We start from the raw sequence: 26,467 nt of genomic DNA on the forward strand, positions 1-26,467 counted from the left end.
GGGAGACAGAGCAGGCAGTGCCCATGCTCTTTCAGTTTCTAAGGGGTTGTCTACACTTACATTTTATAGCACTCTAACTTGCTGGCTCGGGGGGTGAAAAATCACCCCCCTGAGCGCAGCAAGTCTGAGCGCTTTAAAGCGCTAGTGTAGACAGGCTCCGAGCACTAATCCCTTCGTGGAGGTGGATTACCAGGAGCGCTGGTGCGCGACCACCCTCGCACTTCAAAGCACTGCCACAGGAGCGTTCCGGAACAGTGCTTTGAAGTTTCCAGTGTAGCCATGCCTAGGGCCTCTCTGCCAAGACTGTCCACAAGAGTGAAAAATCAAGATCAGCTGCGTCATGAATATTGTGATGTGGACATCTGCCCGCCAGGAATTGGGCGGAAGCCATCAAATCAATTCAAACAGGCCACTGAAAAGTAAACATTTATTTACATAAACACATCTCTTCTACATTCTTGGTATTAATTTTCAGTCACAACTGATCAGGGATGGATTCAAAACAGTTTAAAGGTGAAATGTTCCTTGGGCCAAAATTACCCCTGAAGCCAATGGAGTTTAATCAGGGATGAGTCTGGCTACCTGTCTGTCCCTGGGTTACAGAATCCACAGGTTTAATATAAAACAAAAGAAAATTTTACCACTGCAACTCTAGTGTGTGAATACACGTAGGTTTACAATCTTTTCTGAACATTATTGTAACAACATGTATTGGAATGTGACAATTTCTGAAGGAAAAAATGCAAGGCTCCATTTAGCACAATCTTCTTGTCATATTGAAATCACATTCCTAGACAATAAAAGCCTTCTTAGTGCACGTGTCTTAATTGGGCCACGGGGTATGGAACACTGAACATACGTGACACAAAAACACGAGTAACTTCACACACATTTTACTCAACAAAGTCAAAACATTCTAAAACTTAAATGGGACCACTTGTGTATAGAAGTACTGGTCAGCATAAGCATTTGCAGAATTGGGGCCTATATTTATATGCCTAAAAAGCCTGTTGTCAAAAGGGAAAACAATATCTTCAATAATCTGTAATATCCTTAAATAGTCCACTCACTATCATAAATTTGTATGGGTTTTGAAGAAACAAAAATAATTTTTTTTAACCTTGAATCCAAAGTATAGCCATCCTTTGGGACATATTCCTTGATGGTTCTGGTCTTTTAGAATTTTTCTCTCTATTGTCCATACTGTTTTACGCTTACAAATAGAGGGAAGAGAAATGGTACAGTTTTCATCACCCCAGAGTCCTGTGAAAAATAATTATAGAAATTATGTTAATACATTCATGTTAGAAAAGCTGCTCTGTACATCGATTTGATGACTAAAAATTACTGTTTCTCAGATGTTCTTGTTAATATTGCTATAAAGTTATTGACCAAATGACACAAGGCCCTACATTCAACTCAGTGGTATTTCTCTGTATGTCTTTCTATATTAGAGGTGGCCAAGAACTGGAATTTACATTCCGCTGGAAATACTGACCTTTTCAATTTTGTTTTCATTCTGAATTGGAACAAAAAGCTGAAATTTTGAGATTTGCCGTGAAATGAAAATTCAGAAAATAACTGATTTGGACCATTGAAATATTTTATTTCGATAGAGCTGAAGTGTTTTGTTTCTATCATTTAAATTAATTTAGTTTTTATATTATATTACAATAAATATTAAATATACTATTTAAATATTTTAATATAATATGAACATCTAAACAAAAGGAATCAAAACAAAAATATTTCAGCACTATTGAAGTGAAACATTTAGACCTATTTCTGTTGAAAAATTTTGTCAGAATATACATGTTTCCGCTAACCATTTCAATTTCAACAAAACTGTCAATGGAAATTTTTTAACCAGCTCAAATCTGTATGACACAACAACTTTTGAAAACTGCATCTGTTCAATTCCCAAATTTCAAAATTGGAAAACCAGAAAAGTTTGATTTTCACTAAAATTCAACCCACAGACTTCCCATTTGGTGCTGGAGGTAGAGGAAGCTCTCTTTCGCCCTCTGCTGCCGCCTACAAATATCACAGACATAAGCTTACTTGAGGGCTACACATTTCCTTGCTTATGTAGGTTGAGCTGTACACCATTCTGGGGCCCTTGCCCCCACCTTGGCCAGTTCCCCAAGCTGGGCCTCTTGCCCTTCGTCCCCCTGCCAATCTGGCCAGCCGGCCCCCACCTCCAGGCAAGCAAATTGCCCCTTTCACCCCCCTGCTATGCCCCTCCCCACTCCACAAGCTCCTTGATGACTCTCTGGCCAGGCCCCTTCACCCTCACCTACATTTACACTTAAGCTGGATAACACACAACTTGAATTACATGAGCAATGAAGTGTGCAACCCTCTAGTGGCAATTTATTGCTGAAAATTATACAACATAGAGGGGCTGATGCTCAGAGGTGCTCAGCATCAGCAGCTCCTTGGGGAGTAGCAGGAGTGGAGCACCAGCTCAATTCTGCTACTATGCTCTAAAATCTTCCTGATTGTGTTGGTAGACTGTGATGACCCATACTAGAAAATACAAAAGAGTAAATAATCACAGGGTCTCATTTCAAACTCACCCTAAGAGTCCCATTTTGTCTGATTTCATCTGTTCTCTTTCTTGTAAGCTCTACTAAACATCTTCACTTTTGGCCCTGAGGACAGCCATGCTCTCTCTCAAAACACAGCAGTGCCTTGGTTACTCCATGATGCAGCAGTGGATACTACCATAGTTGATGCAATCCATGTGCCCCTCTGATAAATAGTAACACCACTTGCCTACATATTTCACCTTTGGTTGCCGTCATTGTCACTTCAAAACACTGCTTCTTACAAAGTAACAAAACTACACTACTTCGCCACTCAGGCTGCTCTCAACACTGAATCTATTCTGACAAACAGCAAACATCCTTTTGGTTGACACCTGGATCTTACAGTATTGCCAACCCCAAGCATTCAAAAATTATAAGTAAGGTCCCAAAAAATCATGAGGTCATTAAAAATAATACATTTTAGGTTCTTTTTAAAATTTGACTTCTGCTTTTTGAGCCTAGGGTGCACCTAGTTACATTTTTTAGCTTTTCTCCACTGCCACAGGGGCTAGAAAGCTAATTTAATTTAACAAAAAAACCCAAAAGCTGAGACTCTTAAGTTACCAAATGACATCAGGAGCTGGGACTTTAAGAAAAACACCCAATATAAAAAATTTCATGACCAAATTGTGAGTTGGCAACACTATAATTTTGATTACAGTAGCAAAAATATAGATCCAGCTAATGATGTAAGGAGCTTGACAAGGGAATAACAAAACATTGTACCAACAATCCTTAAGCAAATTGGCTAAAGAACCAAAACCAAGCTAGAGCACTGAGTTAGTAAAGTTTTGGGTTGGCATAAATACAGTTTACAAAAGTATTAAAAACCATTACTAAATCAATCCAGCTCATTTGGGATGAACAACTGGCTGAAAACTGGCAGTGCATTAGCTTTACTGCTGTGAAAGAAAAATTTCTAATATGCACTGAAGATTCATTGTATGAGTGGATTATTTATAATTTTGATATTAAAAATTTGGAACTTTTAATATTTGTTTTTGATGCTTTGAGTCAGTCTCTGAGAATATTTTCAGATTTTTTTGCTATTACTTTGTTCCAAATAAGAGTGTCATTGTCTAGCGTCCACTTACTGGGAAAAAAAAAAATTAGATTGTGGGTTATTTTGCACGTTCTAGAGATATATAAACCTCAATCTAATTTAGTAATAAAATGTGCAATAACCCCTTCAGGCCCGTAAAATGATTAGTTTCGTATTAATGCAACAAAGGGAAATGTAATATTGACCTGTCTGTGATGAAATGAAGCCACATCTTTCACCTTGTGTGCGCGCAGATCTTTCTCTTCCTTCATTCCAGTTCTCATATACTAATGGTGACCCATCTCTCCACCTGCATAGAAACATTAAACATTTAGTGACGTTCTCTTCTTTTTTCCCACCCCTCAAATTGCCACTACATTAATAAATGCCACCAAATAGATAGGGGATAGAAAATGCCCCTTAATTAGCTCACAGAAAAACCCTATTCACATTGTTGTGTTATATCCATTATAGCCCTTTCAGTAGAAATACTGTTAAAATGAGAAAAAACGGTAATAAATTCTGAATTACAGCCTACTCCCGATAACCTAAGTGGATCCTTGACACCCTATGCAGTCATAAAACACAGTTTTGTTTTGACAAACTGAAGGGCAACTTGTAAACAAGATCTTTCCATTAAAAATAAAAATAAAATAAAAGACAAAACAAAACAAAAATTCCAAGCACACACTTAAGTGCATTCTTACCGAAATCCATCACTAGATACTTCAGAGTGCAATCCAATCCACCAGCGTATGTCACTTTTTGATAGCTGTAAGAATTTTTTTTACCGGTGTTTAATTACATATAGTTCTCCTAGTAAAGCATAAACAAACACCTAAGACCCAGTCCTGCTCTCACCAAGGTCAACGGGAGCAACATCAAGTCCAAATTCTGCTTGCCTTAATTTATGTGAGTAGGCCCATTGACTTCAGTGATACTATTCATGCAAAGACAGCAAGATTTGGCCCTGAGTTTGCAATTTACAGAGGATACGTTGCCAATTTTAGGATTTATAGCTTATCTGTAAAACTTTGCTGTGGCCTGAAAATTGCTACACAGGTCTGAACCTGAACTTGTTTTGTTCATTTAAGATATTTAAAAAAAAATCCGGTAATTTATTTAACTTATAAAATGCAAACATTGTCTTTTAGAATTCTTTTAGAATTAAAATAATGGTAAACAGTCATTACAGTTTGTAAATTGGTTACGGCACATTTTTAACGGCTTTCTTATTACAGCTCTACGTTACAGATTTCAGAGCGAGTGAGGTGTTCCTTTTAATCCAGAGAACAGATACAATACAGACAGCAACAATGTAAGCTTCTACTCACTGCCCTACCAACATGTCTCTCCCCTGAACTGTGGGTGGGGACCACTTCTGGGGTGAAATGATTGTTGAGTGTTTATAGATAAGGCTACATTTTAGTCACAGGTATTTTTAGTAAAAGTCATGGACAGGTCACAGGCAATAAACAAAAATTCACAGCCCGTGACCTGTCCATGACTTGTACTATATATTCCTAACTAAAACTTGGTTTGGGGGCGTTCTGGGGGCGCTGCGGGTACACGGGTGTGTGTGGCCCAGGACCCCTGCTGGGGCTGGGGAGGGGGGTTGGTGGGCTGGCAGGCTCCCTACCTGGCTCCGCATGTCCCTGCAGCTCCTTGGGAGAGGGAAGGCCAGGGGGGCTCTGCGCGCTGTCCCCACCATGAGCTCCGGCTCCGCAGCTCCCAATGGCCAGGACCCGCAGCCAATGGGAGCTATGGGGGGCGATGCCTGCAAGCAGGGGCAGCGCGCAGAGCCCCCTGTCCCCTCCATCTAGGTTAGGAGCTGCAGGATCATGCCAGCTGCTTCCAGGGAGCTTCCCCCACCAGGTAAATGCCACCCCGTACCCCAACTCCCTGACCCAATCCTGAGCCCCCTCCCACACTCAAACTGCTGCTGCTCGCGGTCCAGGGACTGCCTGAGTGTTCGGACAGCCCGAGCCAGCTGCACTGGCAGGTGCAAAAGACACAGAGCGGAGGTCACGGAAAGTCACGGAATCAGTGACCTCCATGACAGACAAGCAGCCTTATTTATAGACATTTAATCCTTGGCCTCTCTGTGAGACAGCTAACAAAGGAAACAATTGGTTTTAAATGTGCACAATATTGAAAAAGCAGTTGGTGTCAATGAGAAGTAATTAGTTTTCCGATAAAGATTTTCAGTCCATACAGTCAGTAGTAGAGCAGTTGGCCATAATACATTTTGGCCAAATTCTGCTCTCAGTTATTGATTTTACTAGGATTGCTATCATCAGAAATGAGAGCAGAATTTGGCCCATTTAAAAAAAATACAGAAACTCCTGATGAGAGAAGGAGATTAAGGCATGTGATCAGTCTTGTGATTTGCTAAATATGGAAAAATTTTAACTAACATTCAGCCCAGGCTGTGTAGCTTCAGGGATGTGCTGAGGCATGGAGTTTCAATTCTCCTTGCCACATCTTGAAATACCTTCAAAAAAAGTTTCTCATGCCTAATTGTGATCAGTGAAAGGACCACATTCATTCCATTCAAACGTTTTACAACTTTAATGATAGCAGGAGCAACTACCACTGAAGTCAATGGTAAAACTTCCGAATGACTTTGAAGAGAACAGGATTAAGTCCAATGTTTCATGTAGAAGCTACTATAGCTCAAGAACACTTGGCTATACGAGGCTTTAAAACTAGCTGGAGCTCAGTGTAGACAAGACTCTGATGGCCAGAACTGTTTTTATAACTGAGGTTTAACTAAACCTGTTACAGGAATAGTTCTGCTGCCTGGAGTCTTGTCCACACTGCAGCTCCAGCTGGTTTTAACAGTTTCATGTTTCCCAGTGCAGACACGGCCTGATTGGCAAATAGTACCCAATCCTCCAAGTTGCTGAGTGCCGCCTGTGAGATGCTGAGCAATCTTGACTTCTAACTGAAGTAAATATGAACTGAGGGCACTCAATACCACATGGGATCATGCTCATAATCTGACATAAAACCAGTGAATTAAGTTGAGTTACTCTAGATTATATACGTTAAATTTACATGAATAATTTAATTACAGTTGAGAGCAGAATCTGCCTTTTTTTTGTAAACACAAAATTGCAAATCCTCTTTTTTCTAGATCCTTGAAGGATATACTGGCAAAGTCAGTATTACACGCAACGTGACTTTAAAACTTGTCTTATTCTTTTGACAAACCATTAATAAATATCCACTATTTGTTTTAAAATGAAAAAATGTTATTTTTAAAAATGGTTAAATAAATGCATCTTTATATAATCATTTTGATTTACCATTTTAAAAATGATTTTAAGTCAGAAAAATATTTTGTAAGTGTTATATATACTTCATGAACAAAATATATATTTTAAGTAAAAGCAAGTTATAATCTCAACAGAGCATAAACTATAATATGAAGCAATAGACCTGGTGATTGAAGCATCTGCTGTACAACGTATACAAGGATAAGATGTTCTTTCACTATAACCTATCCCTGTTTAAATCCATTTTCAATATATTTTGCATGAAAATTCTCACCGTCTACTACAGATGAAAACAGACTCATAAGTCATTGAAAGCTTAAAAAATTATATTGTATTAAGAAACAATCTGCTTAGGTATTTATTTGACTTTTTAAGGTAAAAGCAGAGAGGACTTTACACACTGAAAGTAAAAGTAGACAGTAAACAATTACAGATTGATATCTTTTTGGCTCAGAAGTAGTAGGTGATCTTTTAAATTAGTGCTGCAGAGTGTAGTATTGCTCTGATTAAGGCACCAGAATCATAGCTATTAAATTATGTGGGTTTTTTTATTTTTCTTCCTTCATTCTTTATTACTAAGGACATTTAAATGAAAACAGGCTCTTTGTTTCTTGGGAATTCATCTGTTTCTGCAGCTATTTCCTCCATTTAAAATCATAATAATCTGCTTATTACATCACAATGATTGCTATGGAGATTCTGATTTCATATACAAATGAGAATTATGATAATTTAAATGCAAAAATCCTGTTTTCATACAAATGACCTTAGTAACAAAGGGCTCTAATCCAGAAGACATCATATGCAGCATTCTAAAGAATGGAAGTTGAGAGTGACACCCTGGACTGGCCTATTCAGAGGAAAAGTTGATCTGTTGTATAAGGTCTAAAGCAGGCAGCTCTGGATTTGCTTAGTGAGTGGGAAGCTTGTGCATTACTGATTCCTGCTCAGCACTGCTGAGGAGTAACTACAGCCCTTCAATTACCTCTTTAGAGATGTATATTTAAGAAGAGGACTTCAAAGCATTCAGGTATGGGAAATTTCTTACCTGATCATTTCCTGTCTGCTAGCAGCATCTCCCACAATTCTTATACATTCGAGCTATTGCCCTGCTGGCTGCAGTTTCTGGGAGCAGTTCAACACTGCTAGAACAGCCCCAGCTGGTCAGGTCTCCTTCTCCAGCTTGCCACCACATGATTCATTCCAAGCTGTATAAAAGCCTCATAGAATATGATTAACAACAATAGCTCCAATGCCAACCAGTAAACCATGTATAGGAGGCTAACAGGACTACAAATTGTAGATATAAAAATTAAATTTCGCTCCTTGGCGAAGAAGCCATCCAGGGAGGGTAGACTTGAAGAAGACGCTGCTATCAGAAAGGAATATCGAGTATGAAATTGCCCATTCTGCAGCCCAGTGTTTCCCATGAAATGTATGAGAAATAACAAGCAGTGAACAGAAGTAGGGAGGAATAATAAAGTCAAATGAGATATGGAAAGCACACACTCCTCCCCCAAATTAATTGCCAAAGTGGCATGTAGCACCTTCTGGCCAAAGGAGGCCTCTGAAGAGGATAGAAAGTCCACCTGGTAGTATCCAATAGAGGTGTTAACAGAGAACCATGTTGCTGCCCTGTAGATCTCTGCAATGAAAACATAGATTCTTTCTGCTCATTACGTCGTCATAAACCTCATGAAAGGTGCTTGCCTCCACCAGCAACAGATGAACCTGATGTCTTCTGTGCCTCTATAATGCATAACCTGATCCATCTGTCCAGGGAACATTTCAGTGAGCCCTTGGCACTTTGGATGAAAGGACTTGAACAAGAATTCCAGTCTTCTTGTTGATTCATTTCATTTGATATAGATCCTTAGTGCTTTATGAACCATCCACATCACCCCACAGCTTTTCTGTAGGAGGCTGTGGCTTTGGACAGAATTATGGATGATCTCCTGTGAGACATGAGAAGATGAGTTCACCTTTGGCAAGAAAGATTCTGGGGTCCTTACCAGCACCTTGTCAAAATGGAACACACAATGAGGTTCCTGTTAAAGTTGCCAACTCCTCTAGCAGACAGGATAGTGACTGTGTGGGGAGGAGAGTGATGGTTTTGGTTTGGAAGCACCGTCTGTCACGCTCCTATCCAATTTTTCCACAAACAGGAGAGCACCTGTGAATTTGGATCAGGACAGGATTTGTTTGGAGTGACTGTCTTGCAGCGTGTACCCAAATGTGGCACCGTGCCTGAGAGATGGGATCTCTTTGCTAGAGTCCTTGGATTTGCTGTTGGGAAGAAGGGGAGCTGTGTAGGAGACTGCCTCTTTCCTCACGGAGCTTAGGACCCACTTCATTCTCTAGGATGGTAGGGGGTGAGAAGGTGGGAATGACATGGTGCCCCTGGAGGGTTTTTTCCTTATGGCCCAGGTCTGTGCTGGGACTTACCCACAGAGCTGGCTGACTGGCATCCCTTTGTCCTTGGATTCTCTCCCTGACATATTCTGCGTCTGCACATTGGGCTTTTCTGCACTGGAGTCGCAGCTCCTCAGGGCAGGGGAACCTGACATGCCAATCCAACTCTAAGGCCCTGTGCCCTGGCAGAGCGAGGACTGGCTGGCTGTGAACAGGCAGGTCATAATTCACCCTCTGGAGGGCCTATAAATGCTGCCTCACATATGGAAATACCACTCTGATTTAGCCTGGTGAGTTCTGGGCAGCTCTGACATGCCTGAAGGGGAGCAGAGAAGTCTGGTAGGGCAGCACTGCAGTGCTGGATCCAGCTGTGACTGAGACCACAACATTGCTCTCTATGAGAACCAGGGGAACAGGAGGAAGGGAGAGTAAAGGTTGCTCATTACTTCCCAAAAAACAATTAAAATTAAAGCTGGAAAAGAAATGCTTGGGAGCAAAGCGAACCACCACTGAACTTCTGAAACAGAAGATATGAGTGCAATCCAGAGTAAGGGATGTAACCAGCAGGGGCTGTATTACAGGATTGAAATGCCCCTCAAAACTGCAGACAGGAGGACAATAGCCCATACATACCAGAACTGAGAGAGATGCTGAGCTGCAGAAAGATATATCCATCCCACATGAATGTTGCACATTAATTGGTCCACGTAAATTCTGCTGGTGCACTATAAAGTAGTGCTGTTTGAAACACTACTACATTAAAACATACCAGAGAACGTTTACTGAGCACCAGCAGTCTCTATCAATTAATGTGAAATACACTAATGCACTTTAGAAGTCACTCCCCCATAGAGTGCATTGCCCCACCATGTAGATAAGCCCTCAGTATGTACTCCAGTATCATTATCCAAAGGTCAGCTACAATTTACTATATGACAAGAGAGGATTGTTGTGCAACTGTATAAGACCAAATCTGGCCTTATGCAACTGCATCCATAGCCCCCCCCGTGAGTGAGCTAGGAATCATGATGGCAAATTTGGATTCAATGAAGCTGCAACAACTCCTGAGGCCTGCACAGACACAGAGGAATGAGTGGAACAAAGAAGGAGAAGCTTATGATAGAATAGGTGCAGTGCATGCAGCATGGGAAGCTCCTTTACATGAACTCACCACTTCCCAAGCACTTCCACAACTTTGGAGTAAGGAGCTGTTTTTTGTTTTTCTTGACACTTATGCAGCAAGCTGAACTGTCTCTTGATTGGCTCAGACCACTGCAATTACCACTGTGCCCCCAGCACCCCCAAGTTACTCACACACAACAGGATCGTCCTTTATAATGATAAAACACAAGGTAAAGATAATAGTAATACTATAAGCAGAATTGTTTCTAGCATAATATGACTTTCAAATTTTTATAAAAGGCAACTGAAAACCAGAAATTCCAAAGGATGTTATTGGTACTGAAATTTAATTTTGCAAAGGTTTGTCTTGTTACCTGTTTTATTCTACTGTGAATAAATTCTTGTTCATTAGAGGATAGTATTGTGACTATTTCACCACGAAGCCAACCGCAGATGAACTCAAAGATGGTCCACTCTGAGGCACTAATATGAAAGAGGTATTCTGCTCCTTGATAATAAGACCATGGTGGTTCTAAAATTGAAGCAAAAGATTCAAATGTGCTATAAAAGGTTTAAGACTTCCTTTGGATTCTTACATAGAAAATTCTTTGCAACTAACAAAACGTATGTCTGAATATACTATATATATCACAGGACAAAGATTCCAGTATAAAAAAAACCTCTCATTAACTTTGAACTATCATATATTACAAACTGACAGGGATACTAAGCCAAATTCTGTCCTGAATCATACCCTGTGCAACTCCAATGCCATTAGTAGGGCGGCATGGCATATAAGCAAAGGCAGAATTTGGCACATTGATTTTAATGAGTCTCATGGGATACTATATTCCTACACCATCTGCTCTTGGCTAGATTCTGATATCTTTAGTTGAGTAGTATCTTAGTTGAGTACTCCCAATATGACTAAGGGCTTGTCTTCACTATGGGGGTAAGTCAACCTAAGTTATGCTAGTCCAGCTATGTGAATAACATAGCTGGAGTCGACGTAGCTTAGGTCAACTTACCCCAGTGTCCTCACTGTGCTAGGTCGATGGGAGACGCTCACTGGTCGACTTCCCTTACTCTTCTTGGAGAGCTGATGTACTGGGGTTGACCGGAGAGTGCTCTGCTGTCGATTTAGCAGGTCTAGTGAAGACCCGCTAAATCAATCCCTGCTGCATCAATTGCAACAGAGTCGATCTCCCCAAGTGAAGATCAGCCCTAAGAGTGGCAAAATTGGGCCTTATAGAAGCAATGAGATCAATAATTCTTACAATGCTACTTAATGGAAGTTTAACTTCTATTAACTATTTTTACTCATAGCTTAAATATACAATTCCAAATAATAGCTTTTCAAGATGTGAAAACTAAAACGTGCTTTTTCATACCATTTATGTACCACTGTGGTCTCTTTGGCTTAACACCTGTAAAGAAATAATAATTAAGAAACAATATTTCAAACACCAATCATACAGCAGAATTTAACAAAAAAAATTATATTAGTTCTTTTGTTGGTCAGGTAGAAAATTCAAGAGGGGATAAAATAAATATTGGGCACTTAGTTTAAAAACTAACATGACACTTTTCAGCAACAAGGTAAGGCATTTGTTCTAGATTTTCAGCCGAACATTCATCACCACATACTGCTCATCAGTATAGGTCATTTCTAAATGTGCACATTGAAGGCCATTCCGCAAATGAAACACCAATATCAATCTAAGGGTACTACAGTACTGCTTTCATTCTATGCAGCAGAACTCCCATTGACATCAACACAGAGTTCTGGCATGGAACAAGAGAACTCTATGGCCCATAAACATTTCCCCTGTCTCTTCACTATAACATAATGACAAATTATAAGTAGCATACGTAAATTAAAACATCGCTTAACAACTCTTACCTTTTGGTATTTTGCATATCCATTCACGCTTCCCATTGCAATGCAATGGCAGGATTGTTCTATTTACTTTGTACGCAGCACAATTTCTTGAATCATCTTCAACATATATATTCTGTAAAAATGCAGATACAACCTGCAAGAGACCAATGCTTTCCTAAGCCCTTACTGAGATTCCCAGATAAGACGTTTAAAAGTTTTAATACAAAATTAAATGTGTTTTGAAATGCATACGTTGCACCATTAGAAAACTAATAAACCTGGGGTACCTGAAGTATGGTGAAGAACTCTTAAAATGGGGTCCATAGCTATTCTCTTCCTGGGCCCTATTCAGTACTCCTTACTCATTTACAAACCCTTTTTCATATAGCTAACTGAGTAGCATTAAACAGTAACTTTTTGCCATTCTTGACAGGGGCTGCCCCACATCTAATGTCATTTTTCCTCTGTGTTCAAAGTGTTGCATGATTTGCATTTTAAATTTATATTCTGCGCTTATTTTCATCATTAGTATAGAGTGTGCTTTTGCTGTAATATGCTTCTGGATACAATTCTAATGATTAGATGTTTTACTGGGAGTCTCTTCATGCCCTTGAAATGCTTTAGTACTTCTGAATGCCATGTAGCGTTTCAAATAATATTCCCACACTGTGTGTGACAAAGTCAAAACTTGCCACCATTTAAAATGTGGCACAAGAAAGGTGATTAAATCTGTTAATTCAAAAGCAGATTACAGTTAGCGAAGTGGATGAGTGTGAAGGAAGTGACTGTTTTGTCTGGTCACACTGTTTGGCTATTTGGAAGGTTTGTTTTTAAACTGTGGTCTCATGCTCAGATGTAATTTCATAGGTCCTTAGAATATATAGCATGTGAATATTTACAGGAGTTCCATCAGACCACTCCCATGTTCCTCCAGACAAGGGGTTTCTTTTATTAAATCCAATCCAGAATTGCCTTTCTTCAGCCCTGTGACAGACAAAAAAGAAAACAGCTGAAGAACACCGCTGATATGTTTGTCTTGTCTAGCTTCATAAAAACCTCTTCAAAATGTATAAATAGCCTGCATATCCATAGCAAATTCTGGTAATTTAGAAATATCAAATTGCGATGTATTTTTCTGGGTTCTTAGCAATGTTCTGCAGAGTTGCTGGCATCAAATAAAATAATTTCTGTCTCTCTGATTAAAAAGACTAAGTTACCTATTTAAAGATGGCAATGTAAAAAATATTGGGTCAGATGGTGAAGCCCCTAGTCCCACTAGTGAGAAGTTAATGTGGTTACAAGGAGTTTAATGATTATTCACAGAGTAAACGATTACTTAGTATTGATAAGGACCTGGGTCACACGGAGCATGTCTTGACATAAAAATATAACAAATTGTGGCTGCATACTGTGAGACTGAAAGCAGGACTTTCACCATCAAAATGCACAACCCCTAGCGACGTACTATAGAGGAGTAATTCAGTTGGTTTAATAGGCTGTTTCAGTAGCTGGGAGCTAGCAACAACAGAAAGACACAATCACATGCATTAACATTATTAGGACAACACTGAGTAAAATCTTTTGGGTACGCATTGCTCAATAAAATGCCAGCTGACCACATCTTATACTTTTTCGATGTATTCTGTTATCGAAAGATTCCAAATTTAGGGCCTGCTCTTACTCCCATTCAAATCAATGGCAAAACTCCCATGGACGTCAATGGGAGTAGCAACAGACCCTTTAAAAATAATTAGGATTAACAGACCACCCTATCATGGAGGGTCTGAGCATGATGAAAAACAGTGGACTATTGTGAGACTTGTTCCAGCCCTGGCACAGATAAAGCCGGTCTTTAAGAGGAATCACATTAGAATTTTGCTATTGTGCTTCTTTCGGAAGAACAAATTCATTTTCAACTTCACCTCAGTCAGTGAGGGAGATTTAAGGCAGTTATTGGCTACTGTTGATGAGGATGTAGAGGCACAGAGTTCTCTTTGTTTAAAAAAAATCTTTGGTGATATTAAATTTTATAAATACATGTTTACCGATCAAACATTTTGTTTAAAAATGTGTTCAAAAAATCCTCTTCATACACATGGGTAAAGCTGGCAAGATGTGCTCCAAGATCTTGGCATAATGCTTCTGCTTCATCCCATGTTCTTTTCATCAGGACTTTCTCATTGTGAAATACCTGCATATAAAATAAGTACCACCACAAATTTAAGAACAAAATTGATTTTGGGTTGCTAATATAATTTTTTTTTTTTTAGGAAATGCAATTTGCCCTTATCTGTTTCTGCCACTTACTCTACCTTGGCTTGCATTAACTTTGAAATGCTGTATAAAATGGTACTGGTAAATTTGCAGTCCCAGTTCAATGAAGAAAAGATCAAGTGCAACAAGGAGTCTTGTATTCTTTTAGAAAATTTAGAATTTTATGTTTAAATGAAGAATTTTCTTTTAAACAATGTTGTCAGGAACAATAGGTAAAAACCTGACACAAATCAAGAGATTTAGGTAACCCTTTTTTACCTTGTAGCAGCTGAGCAGATTAGATTCCGATTCCCATCCAGGATAACATACATCCAAAGGTTCTTCAAAATTAGGCTCATTTTCTTCATATGATTCAATTTTTTGCTTACACAGTGACATAGCTTTGAAGCTTCTACAGTTTTTCACCTCCCAGTAACCAAGAGGCTGCCCTCTGCGAACAACAACACACCCTCCAGAATGGCCTAAGGCAAGGAAAACAAGAGTATTCAGCATCAGAACGAAACATTCTGTGCCCAACCAGGACATAGTTTTATGAATTAGTAATGGGCATCTTTTTAAGAGGTGCCCGAAGGTATCAAATGAAATAGATTTAAACCATTTTTCCTAATAAACTCAATGTTTAGTGAGACAAGGTGGATGAGGTAAAATCTATTATTGGACAGTCCATTAAATGATCACACAACTGTAGATTTTACTTTTTGATCAACAATATGATAGCACTGAGAACTCATTCTGGAGTGCGTATGATTGTGCCATGACCCTGAGACTCCATGGATTGGTTGAAACTGGAAATAAAGAGCTGCACTGTTATAGCCTTTACTCAGTCACACAGAGGAGTGGGGAGTAGAGGTTATTTGCCTGATACAGCTGGCTGTGAGCAAATGGGCAGGGAGGGGGCCGACTTTGCAAGGTTTGATTGGGAGAATGGGTTGACAGCAATGGAGTGTGCCTTGCACCTGGAAAAGAATGTGAACCAGTCACTCCTTGATCTGCACAAGCTGGCAACTCACAAGAATGTCCCTCATTTGTGCGACTTCATTGAAACTTCATCCCCAACCTTCCTAGCTGGACAGATTACCTGGCTGGGTGCACAGTGGGGAGTACGTTGCTCATGGGAAGGTGCTGTTATGTGCCATCCCTTCGTCAGGGCAGACTGTAAAGTTACAGTCTGGTCCAAAGTGAGCCTAATGCTATACATATCTTGGGCAGAGTGACGGGAGGAAGTGATGATGGCTATGTAAAAAGGGGGGCAAAAGTAATCCTGGCTCAAGAATATAGTGGGAGATATTAGAATTTAATAAGAAGTTGCCATTTATCACTACAATATATTACTCACTTGGCTGATGCTTGTTCCAGTTTGTATAGCTCACAGGCTGATTCTTCCCCTCTGTAGTTAGCCAGAAGTATTCTCCTGTATTGTTAAGGTCTTGTAGGGCTATCCAAAAATAGGTGTTATCAGTTTCCACCATGCTACGAATCATACTGTTGATAAAAGCTTGTTCAAATCTTTAAAAAGGTCAAGATAAAAATCTTGTCAGAATAAGATACCCTAATTCATATTTCAGTGAATAATTCTCATGAAATATTTTGAATAATGCAAAAGAGAGAAATATCCAAAGACATCTACACTTCCTAATAAATTCCAGTCATATAGGTGCAATACAGGCAGAATTTAGCTATTATCGCATTTGTCCAAATGCAATACAAAACAATCATTTAAGCTATCTAATTTGCATATAAAGCAATAACCTCAATGCTTATGGTATAATATATGGAAAGAAAACATAACACCCAGAAGGCATTATTTACAAATAATGCAGAGCTCAACAATGAGACTCTTCATATGCATGATGAGGGAGAAGTGGTGCAGAAGTTCAAAGGGAGTTACAGAGAGAATATTGGGGGGGTGGGGGGAGAGAAAAGACTTGTCACAACAGTGTTTTTTCAGGATTTCATTTGGAGACTCCACAGAGTAACTAGTGGCACTACACCAATAGCTCTGACATTTGCAGATGAAGATGTTCTGTGGGTGAGTAAGCTCTTTTAAATTAATAAATGGTATATTTAATCCTACTTTTACTACCTAAGTATCATTTATTGGTACAGCATTATACAAATAAATGCCTTAACCTATCAACACATTTAATCAGCTTCCTATTAAATTATATACAATGCATTAAGGACCCAATCCTGCAGAGACTTACACACTCTTAACTTTAGGCACTGTGAGTAGAACTATTGACTTCCATGGCAATGGTCCTAGAGTGTAAAGTTAAACATGTGCATGTCTTAGTAGGATTTGGGCCTATGTAGCTACTGTTCATTTATTTTTTTTTATTTATGACTTTTTGCTTTTCTTCCATCCCCACAATCCTCCTTCTTAGTAATATGCTCTTTATTGCCAGAGATGATGATCATTTAGGATCTTCTAAGTATCATTAATTCTGAAGAAAAATATTTGTAGTTGTCACATCAGGACCAAGAACCTAAACAATAAATAAAATGCCATGTTAACTACTACTTTCTCAGCTAGTGCAATCTGGCAACTGGAAACTAGTGTCTGAAACAATGATAATGTGATAGTGATGAACAGTTATTACACCTGTGCCTCCAGTGAGGTGCTGTGTATCCTCACTTCCCACTGATGCTAATGAGAATTGTAGATGTTCAGCAACTGCAGGATCTTTCCTTTGTAGTCACAACATGCATTACTATTCTACTAAGATATTCATAGAGTATTGGGAACAATATAGCAAATCACTTTCCTAGCAAGAAGAATCTCTATCAACCTAACTCCTGGATTTTTAAATCCATCCCACTGAATTCTTCTCTTGAACCTGATAATGTTGTCTGTCATTTTTTCAACTGACTGGATTTCTCATACTTTATTTCTCCATGCCACTAATGTTGGGGGAATCTATTATTTTCCAAAAGTGAGCAAGCACACATCTGGCTGCTAGTAGTAACTGTGTTATAAATGTGTCTTGCCTCCCACCCCCATTCAATCACCTCCTTTAGACTGTAACCTAATAGAACAGCTATGGATTCTGTGGGTAGGCTAACTTTAGTTATCTTGAAAGTTCTACTTACTATTTTTCTACAAAATATTATTATGGTAGGACATTCCCACCATATGTGCAGACAGGTCCCTATTCCTCCACATCCAGGATCAAGTAGGTTTTATCATGTCTAGTTAACATTTTTCAATATTGAAAAGATAAATGGACAGTTGAGAAGAGGTTCACCAAACACGAAGAGATCTCTTCATGGGGTAACAAATGCAGGATATGAGTAAGCTTTGTTAATATTTGTACAGAAAGTTCATATGTGTAAATAATGATCAAGTAAAAAGGTTAAAAAATTAAATATTTCCTTATATTTTATGCATATTTGAACATTACTTATTTAGAGCTTGATCCAGCCTGGTGCTGAGGACTCCAGCCCCAATCCAGCAAAGAACTGAAAAATGTGCTTAATTTTAAGCAAGAGTTGTTTTACTAAAGTCAAGCATGTAGTTCAGTGCTTTGCTGGAGTCGGGCCAGAGTACTCAGGATCAAGGCTTTACAGTTGTATCCTGCAAAGTAACCTCAGTTTCCACTAAACCAGGTATCTGTCCCTGTGTAATTTACTACCATAGAGTTGTAGCAATCTCACAAATGGAGCAAAAAAGGAGACACAACAGCAGTGAGTGGTGACCTACATTTCCAATAATTATATTAAACCAGGGTGGGGCGAGTGGGGAACCACCCAGGGTCCAAAGCCGCAGGGGTGGAAAAATGGGGTGGAAATGGAGGTGATGTGTAAAGGGGCTCAGGAAAGGAGCTCCACCTCCAGCCTGACTCACCTCAATGGGCCACCCAGCCTGTCTGGGGGTGGGGGTGCAACCAAAAAAATGAGGGGTGCGGGGGATGTGACCCAGTGTGCCCTCCCCACATCACCTCTGGGCAGAAAAATTATGATAAAAATGGTAGGAGACACAAATACGTTTCTGTCCCTGGGTGCTAAAATGCCTAGTTATGGTTCTGTATGAATCAATTCCATGGGTCAAGTTTAGAGATCGGTTACTCAATTGTATCTTTTGGCAGCTAATAAACTCCTATGTAACTAATAATTTTTATTGCTCCTACAGTAATAGAAAATAATTGGATACAGGGTTAGAACATGTAAAAGGGTTTCTCCTCAGGCCATTTGTCTCAGACACCCTAAATGTTTCCTTGGAGCAAAGGTGCCCACAAGCCTTGTTAGCATTGGCATTTTTTTCCAACTGTTCCACACAACTAATTCTGGATGGAATCAAAAACAATGTATTTGTAGTAAAATAATAAATCTTGACAAGCTAGGAACCCCTCCTACAACATTTACATCTATGTATCATAGACCAGTAGGGTAACCACAATAATATACTTTATCATTGATTGATAGAATTTTTTTTTCCAGCTCTCCCCACTGGCTACATAGAAAGGGGAGCTGATTGATTTCTGGGAATATTTTATGATTTTATTTTTGAAAAAAATAAAAATAAAAAACTAGTTTAAATGAAAATGCCCTTTTCCATCAATAAATCGCTTCAATGGAAATTTTTCTCTTTTATTTTTTGTCAAAAAATGAATTCTAAAACCCAAAATGCTTTCAGTTTAAAATGCTGCCCTGGTGCCTCATAGGAGTTTGATCAAGGAGTCCAGCCTATAGAGAAGTATGGGAACTCGAGGGACCTGAAGTATTAAACCAACCCCTCCAATCCCCACAGCGTGGAGCATTATGGTGGCATTTCAGAATGGAAGTATTTTGGATTTTGATTTTTTCAACAAAAACTTGAAATTTTCTGTAGAAAAAAACCACAGTGTCCATTTTCTGGTAATTTCTAATAGAAACCAAGGATTTTTTCCTAAAGAGTCATTATAATAAATGTAACATAGATAAGAATATGCATAACAGAACTCATTTTGGTACATTTATTTGTCAGAGACTTTAGTAGGAGTTCAATGTATGGAATAGTGGCAATATTGGATCCTAACAGTATATAAAGTAGAGCTAACTAACTCATAACAAACCCAGGCATTTGGACATCTGCAACTAGGAAAACTTGCTGCTGGAGTTAGGATATAAATACAGAGAAGAAAAAAGAGGAGGTGGAGAATTTCAATATTTTTCCTGTCTATCTTTCTTTTTTCTATTGCTAAAAGATCACAGTAAATGCAAAGCTAACAGAAATAACTTCACAAAATGATAACTGTTTTACATTAAAATAACCTTTCATAAAGTTTAGATAATAAAGTCTGGATATATTTTGATTTATTAGCACTGTGACCAAGTACACAATTAAAGTTTACTATGCTGAATACTCTATAAATCTGTATACAAGGCATTAAAGTATCTGAACTGTTGCATGCTTGAATAAGTGTACATTTCTGTACATACCAATTAGGTCAGTAATTGCACTCTATCAAATTTAATCCCAACTCAGGAAGGAAACAATGACAAAATGAACATTTAATTTTAGTCATTCATTAATCTCTGTAGTATTATTTATAAATAGTAACATTTTCTCTATGCTTTTTTATAGTTAGAAAAACATTTGTTATGAATATCTTTGCACTGTCTAATAGGATTAACTACCTGTTTGTTACTGTTACAAGTGAAGGAGGACAGTAATAGCCACTGGAAGCATGTTCAAAACTTCGAGGGGTATTGTCGATTTTGTAACAAAATCCACCATGTCTCTCCCATCCCTTAAAAAAAATAAGGGTTATTTATATATAATATATATGCACAATTGGCTTGGTTGTTAAGCAAGTGATCCCTCTTTGTACTTTCTATGTAATCATCACTAATTATGGTATCATATGTGCCCCTTTCCTTTTTGCTCTGGTGGGGTCCTTATGACCACACCTGACTGACAGTCTGATGAGCCGGGCTTTCAGTAGCCCTCTGATTCTGTTATCATGTGATGAACTATTCTGTTCATAAACTGGAGTTGTTTTTGATCTACTTTAAAATGAATACAAACACAATACAAGAAAGAAAAGGATTACTGAATACATATTGAAATATGGCTGGTGTCACGGACTTTGCTTTGTAAAAACAAGAAGCTAATATTAAGTTAAATTCCAGTATTCTTTTTTTTTTTTTAAAGAATTTTGTATCTCAGAGAGGTAGGTAAGTAGATGTATCGCCATTTTACAGAATCTAAAACTGAGTTTAAAGCCATTAAACATGAAAAATATTATATGAAAAGTTTATTTCATGATCTGTGATTTGTAGCCTGTAGGTATAAGTATTGGCTAGGTAAGGCATAGGTATAAATTAAGGCAGTAACACAATGAACCTACAAGTCTCAAGGCCTATAAAATAATATATTAGCTAAACTAATCAAGGTCTAAGTCCCAAAAATCTTTATCATAAACAGCTAACCAGGAGTAACCTTAGACCATAAGATATCACAAGACAGAATGCTGTAATAAATAAGTAAAACTGAACTGCAGACAGCTAACCACAAGATGCCAGATTATGCCAGCTTCAGATCATTTAAATTAGGAACATCAGCAGATATCCAACAACAAGAATGCCATGATAACTAATTGATGTATAAATGAGCTTGAGGTAAACGGCCCAGTAACCTAAAAGGGAGAAGGGGCACCCCTACATTCCTCACCCTAGGGTGAGGAAATACAGATAAGGAAAAGGGGCTGAAACCCCTACTGAATATGCATTAGGCAAAGTGGACATCAGCATAACACGTTATAAAAGCTGTATCTTGGCCAGCGGCGGATTAGCCACTGGGCCAACAGGGCTCGTGCCCAGGGGTCCTGGAAAAATGGGCGTCCCTGCACACCGACCCACTCTGCCTGCCCAGCACTCCTGCCTGGGAGTGGGGTCGGGGCGTGGGTGGCTTACCACAGTCCACCTGCCCTCCCAGTGCTCCTACTGGGGAGCAGGTCAAGCTCCTGCACTCTAATTCTACTCCCACCCCAGCAGAAGCGCTGGGCAGGCAGGGAAATTCCCTGCGCCTGACCCTGCTCCCCAGCAGGAGCACTTGGGGGTGGGGGGTGGGGTGAGACACTGCAGGTGGAAGGGGTTGGGGGGCCCCTACTTGCTCTGGCCCAGGGCCCCACAAAACCATAATCCACTTCTGATCCTGGCCTGCATACCTTTGGAGATGCAGGATGATCATGAGTGTGGGGATGGTGAGGATGACAACTAACACTTAGGCTTTTTCTGCAAGGAGTGGTGAGAGCATATGGATGCTCATATGTGGGATGTTTTGACCATCTTATATTATCTGTCTGCTTTGCTGGGTTGGAGTGTTTGTGATTTTGCTAACTGTGCTATTAAAAATATTAAAAAGACAGAACACCTTTCCGAAATGTAACTGTCTCCTTCAGACACGCGGGATTCCTTGTAATAGCCTTAATATTTCTGGATCTGATCATGAAGCAGAACCTTGCCAAACCACAGAATGCTCACTGGGAATTAATACATAATGAATAGATCAGGCAACATATTGAATACAGGGTAATCAGTTTACTTACTGAGTCTCGGGGGTACACGCCAGGACATTTAGATATGTCATTTTGGGATGAAGTGTTTAATTATGCTTGTTAGTTTATAGTTGTGATAACTCATTACTGATGTAGAATATCAAAAGTGTAAGAAACATTGCATTTTAATTCAACTGAGGTGGTATTTGTGACAGTCTGTACCCATATGTTCACCCCTTTTTTGTACAAAGTATGCCTTGTGAGGTATCATTTGAAAACTAATAATTTGCTGATCATTACTCTGCTGGTAAGATGTGTGTGGCAACATGGTATGTAAAGTTATAATATTCTACGATATGATATTACTAAGACATGTTCCAAGTCTGGAGAGCAGTCACAAACCAGTTTTCCAGAAACAAAAGGCTAGCCAGTGCCTCAGCCAGGTGTCGTCAAAATCAAATAGACCATCAGCTGGTTAAGTGGCCATTCTTTGGCAGGAAAGAGGATGTGGGCAAAAAATTACATCTAGACAAAGAAACAACTGGGGGTTCCTGTCCGCACACCCTTTCTGTCTCCTGAACCTCAGCTGGAGATGATTCTCAATGAAGGGAAAGAACTATAAGAAGGGAGAGCAGACACCCTAAATTATCTCTCCTTTTCTCTCTACCCCTGGAATCAACACCACTTGAAGAACAAAGGAAGCAGCATTGGACTGGGGGAGGGATCCTGACTGAAAGAAATTCAGCCAGTTAGACTGCTGAACCATGCGGTGAGAGTGACCTTTGCTTTGAATTGACTTCGTTTATTAAATAGGGCATTAGTTGTGTTTTACTTTTTTTTTCTTGTAATCAATTGTGACTTTTATTCATTACGTGTAGTCACTTAAAATCTTTCTGTAGTTAATAAATTTGTTTTATTGTTTTAAACCATTGTGTTTGGACTGAAGTGTTTGGGAAACTCCATTTGAGATAACAGGATTTGTGCATCCCATTTTCTATTAATAAAATGACGAACTTTGTATGAGTTTGTATTGTCCAGAAGGGGATGGGCAGTACTAGACATGTATTTCTTGGAGAAAGTCTCAGACTGGGAATTTCCTGGTGTTGCACTGCAGTGTAATTCAAGGGTGGCTGGCTATACCACTCAGACAATATAACTAGGAGTAACTTACATGCTGGAGGCTGTGAGAGAGCAGACCAGGAGTGGTAGCTGTCACAGAGAAACAGTATAAAAAGCACCCCAGGTTGGAGAATTGAGGGAACACAGCTATTCATCAGTCCAGATTGTACCGTCACAGTATTATGTGTTACAGCTGCATGCTTTTTGTTTTCAACTGAAAATGGAATGTTTACTTAATACTAAAAGTGGCCTCAATGCTGACCTTTGATACGGCAAATCATCCTCTTGTTATTTACTTCTTATTATTTTCCTCCTCTGTTTTCAAATATAGTAAAAACGCCAATAGCGCAGGATAAAATAAATGAAGCACATTATAGCTATTACACAGATCTAATTTTTTTCAGCCAAGATGTTCACATTGGGGAAGAGATGACAGAGCTTTTGTAAAGGAAAGTCATGCCCCACCAATCTATTAAAATGCTTTGCGGGTCTCAACAAGCACATGGACAAGGATGATCCAGTTGACATAGTGTAGCTGGACTTTCAGAAAGCTTTTGACAAGGTCTCACACTAAAGGCTCTAAAACAAAGTAAGTAGTCATGGGATAAGAGGGAAGGTCCTGTCATGGATTAGTAACTGGGTAAAAGATAGAGAATAAGAGTAAGAATAAAGGGTCAGCTTTCACAAACGGAGAGAGGTAAATAGCAGGGTCCCCCAAGGATCTGCACTGGGACCTGTGCAGTTCAACATATTCATAAATGATCTGGAAAAGGGGATAAATAGTGAGGTGGCAAAATTTGCAGACAGTACAATATTACTCAAGATTGCTAAGTCCAAACCTAATTGTAAAGAGTTACAACGGGATCTCACAAAACTGGGTGACTAAGCAACCAAATGGCAGTAGAAATTCAGTGTTGACAAGTGCAAAGTAGTGAACATTGGGAAACATAATCCCAGTTACACATACAAAATGATGGGGTCTAAATTAGCTGTTACCACTTAAGAAAGAGATCTTGGAGTGATGGTGGACAGTTTTCTGAAAACATCCACTCAGTGTCCAACAGCAGTCAAAAAAGCTAACAAATTGTTAGGAACCATTAGGAAAGGGATAGATAAAAAGACAGAAAAATATCAGAATGACACTGCATATATCCATTTTACACCACAACTTGAATACTGCATGCAGTTCTAGTTTCTTCATCTCAAAAAAGATTGATTAGAATTGGAAAAAGTACAGAGAAGGGAAACAAAAATGATTAGGGGTATGGAATTGCTTCCATATGAGGCACATTTTTATGGTGTTTTGCAGATTTCCTTAGAGAATGAGGACTGAAGTGCAGATATAGAGTGAATGTTTTGTGAGAAGTTGATAAACAATCCTTGGAGCTTAAATTCATAACTTTGCTAGACACTAAAAATCATGGCTTATTACAACAACCTATAACCCACTAACAATCCCCTGCACTGGCTTCTGGGGTGTTAACAGGTCACTTCACTTTGAACGGTCCCCTGAAATATGCATTAATTACGTATACTCAACAATGTGTTCCACCTTGTATTTAGCTGTGATGCTCTGAATACATTTCCCTAGACCTGAAGAGCTCTATGTAAGCTTGAAAGCTTGTCTAGCTCACCAACAGAAATTGGTCCAATAAAAGATATTATCTCACGCACCTTGTGTCTCTTTCACTTTTGTTCATCAATTATACTTGGCATTCCAGCCCTAAAATGAACCTCCTTCTTTCCTATGTTATTTTCTGCAGGCATGGTAACATTAATAGTATTAGTATTGGGAGATGGGCCCTTTTTACCACAAATGCCAAGTAGTAAGTAAGAGAAATGCCTGTTTTAGTGCCATGCTATGGTAGCTTTGAACATGTCAATTAAATTACTGAGGACCATAACTGCTCATGGATATAGATGTATGCAGTGTTGCCGTAGCTGTGTTAGTCCCAGGACATTAGAGAGACAAGGTGGGTTAAATAATATCTTTTATTGGACCAACTTTTCAAAAGCTTGTGTCTCTCACCAACAGAAGTTAGTCCAATAAAATATGTTACCTCACGCAACTTGTCTCTCACTTCTCTCTCTATCATCAAGTAACTGAAAGCTCCAGAACTCCTACCAGAAGCTGGTTTAAGGAAAGTTCTTAAAATCATTGTTTTTGGACAGATTGCCATAGAGAAGCTGACCTTTGTTACAAGACATTTGCTCCCTGTTAACAAATAATAGGTTAGTTAAACTAATAGTTAAATTAGTAAATAAATAAAAGTTTCAAAAGAGCCAGATAGCTCACGGTGAGTTGAGAGAAAAGGAAAAATAGTGATTTCTGCAATTATTGGCTAAAAATGCACTGCAAAAATCAGTATCATCAGCTGATCAGAAGCACAAGAGATTTTAAATGCTGATCAGTCTGAGAAACAAGTAATAAAATCAACAGAAGATAAAAACCTCAGTAAAACAGATAAGACTAGAAAGCTTCATAAAGACAAACAAACATACCTGGGCTAAGAATCCTGGAGATAAAAATAAGAGGTATAATGAATTAAAAATAAGATGTGAGACAAGCCACCAGAATTTACCTATAGTTAGTTAATGTACATCAACAATGACAGGGAAAAGGAAGAATAAGTAAACCCAGAAGAGCCCACAGAACGAAACCAAGAATAAAGTTAACTTTCTTACTAGTAACAGGCAGAATTTTCTATGACACGATGGCAGCTATGCTAATAAAGAAAACAACTACAGTTTGGGGATGCAACATCCATTTAATCAATGCACATAGAGTAGATGGAAAGAAAAAACTAATTAGCAAGACAGAGTGTCCAAAATAAAAGTTTAACTTACGGATTACTTTTGATCAAATGCACACAACTGCTTCTATCAAGTTAAAAATTAACAGACCCACAGAAATCAAGGAACTATACCAGGCTTGAGCATGTTTTACAGGATGAAAAACAACAGAGAGCAAATAAGAGGTAACTCACACAATACATTCCACTATTTATGACCTATGAGTCAGACAGGTGAGTTCTGATCCTGGGAGGTACTTCACTGCCTTTTGTAATGGTTGAATGCCTTCAAATCACACTAAATTGAGAGTACTCAGCGTCTCTCATTCATGGCTTAGTCTAATTAAACTGGCTCTGTTCACCCCATGAGGGGCAACGGAGAGAGGGAACAAAATAAAGAATATCTTTCTGAAGAAAAATGTAAGTGTAATGAGGTACATAAACCCAACACTGGGATAGAAGGAGCAGTTCTTG

The 26,467-nt window shown here is 38.9% G+C and overlaps 1 protein-coding gene across 1 annotated transcript in view; it reads right to left on the reverse strand.

Annotated features, from left to right (window-relative positions):
* The window catches only part of PLA2R1 (phospholipase A2 receptor 1), a 71,544-nt gene that overhangs the window by 15,928 nt on the left and 29,149 nt on the right, over positions 1–26,467 (reverse strand). Inside the window, exons 10-20 of the mRNA XM_077829755.1 lie at positions 20,221–20,333; positions 15,941–16,110; positions 14,863–15,065; positions 14,376–14,521; positions 13,230–13,314; positions 12,352–12,484; positions 11,840–11,875; positions 10,823–10,980; positions 4,341–4,405; positions 3,840–3,943; positions 1,121–1,263 (exon numbers count right to left, since the gene is read on the reverse strand). Coding sequence (XP_077685881.1) covers positions 1,121–1,263; positions 3,840–3,943; positions 4,341–4,405; positions 10,823–10,980; positions 11,840–11,875; positions 12,352–12,484; positions 13,230–13,314; positions 14,376–14,521; positions 14,863–15,065; positions 15,941–16,110; positions 20,221–20,333 — 1,356 coding nt within the window. The remainder of the gene's footprint in view (positions 1–1,120; positions 1,264–3,839; positions 3,944–4,340; positions 4,406–10,822; positions 10,981–11,839; positions 11,876–12,351; positions 12,485–13,229; positions 13,315–14,375; positions 14,522–14,862; positions 15,066–15,940; positions 16,111–20,220; positions 20,334–26,467) is intronic.

The sequence above is a fragment of the Eretmochelys imbricata genome, chromosome 11 (assembly GCF_965152235.1).
Source record: "Eretmochelys imbricata isolate rEreImb1 chromosome 11, rEreImb1.hap1, whole genome shotgun sequence".
Lineage (NCBI taxonomy): Eukaryota > Metazoa > Chordata > Testudines > Cheloniidae > Eretmochelys > Eretmochelys imbricata.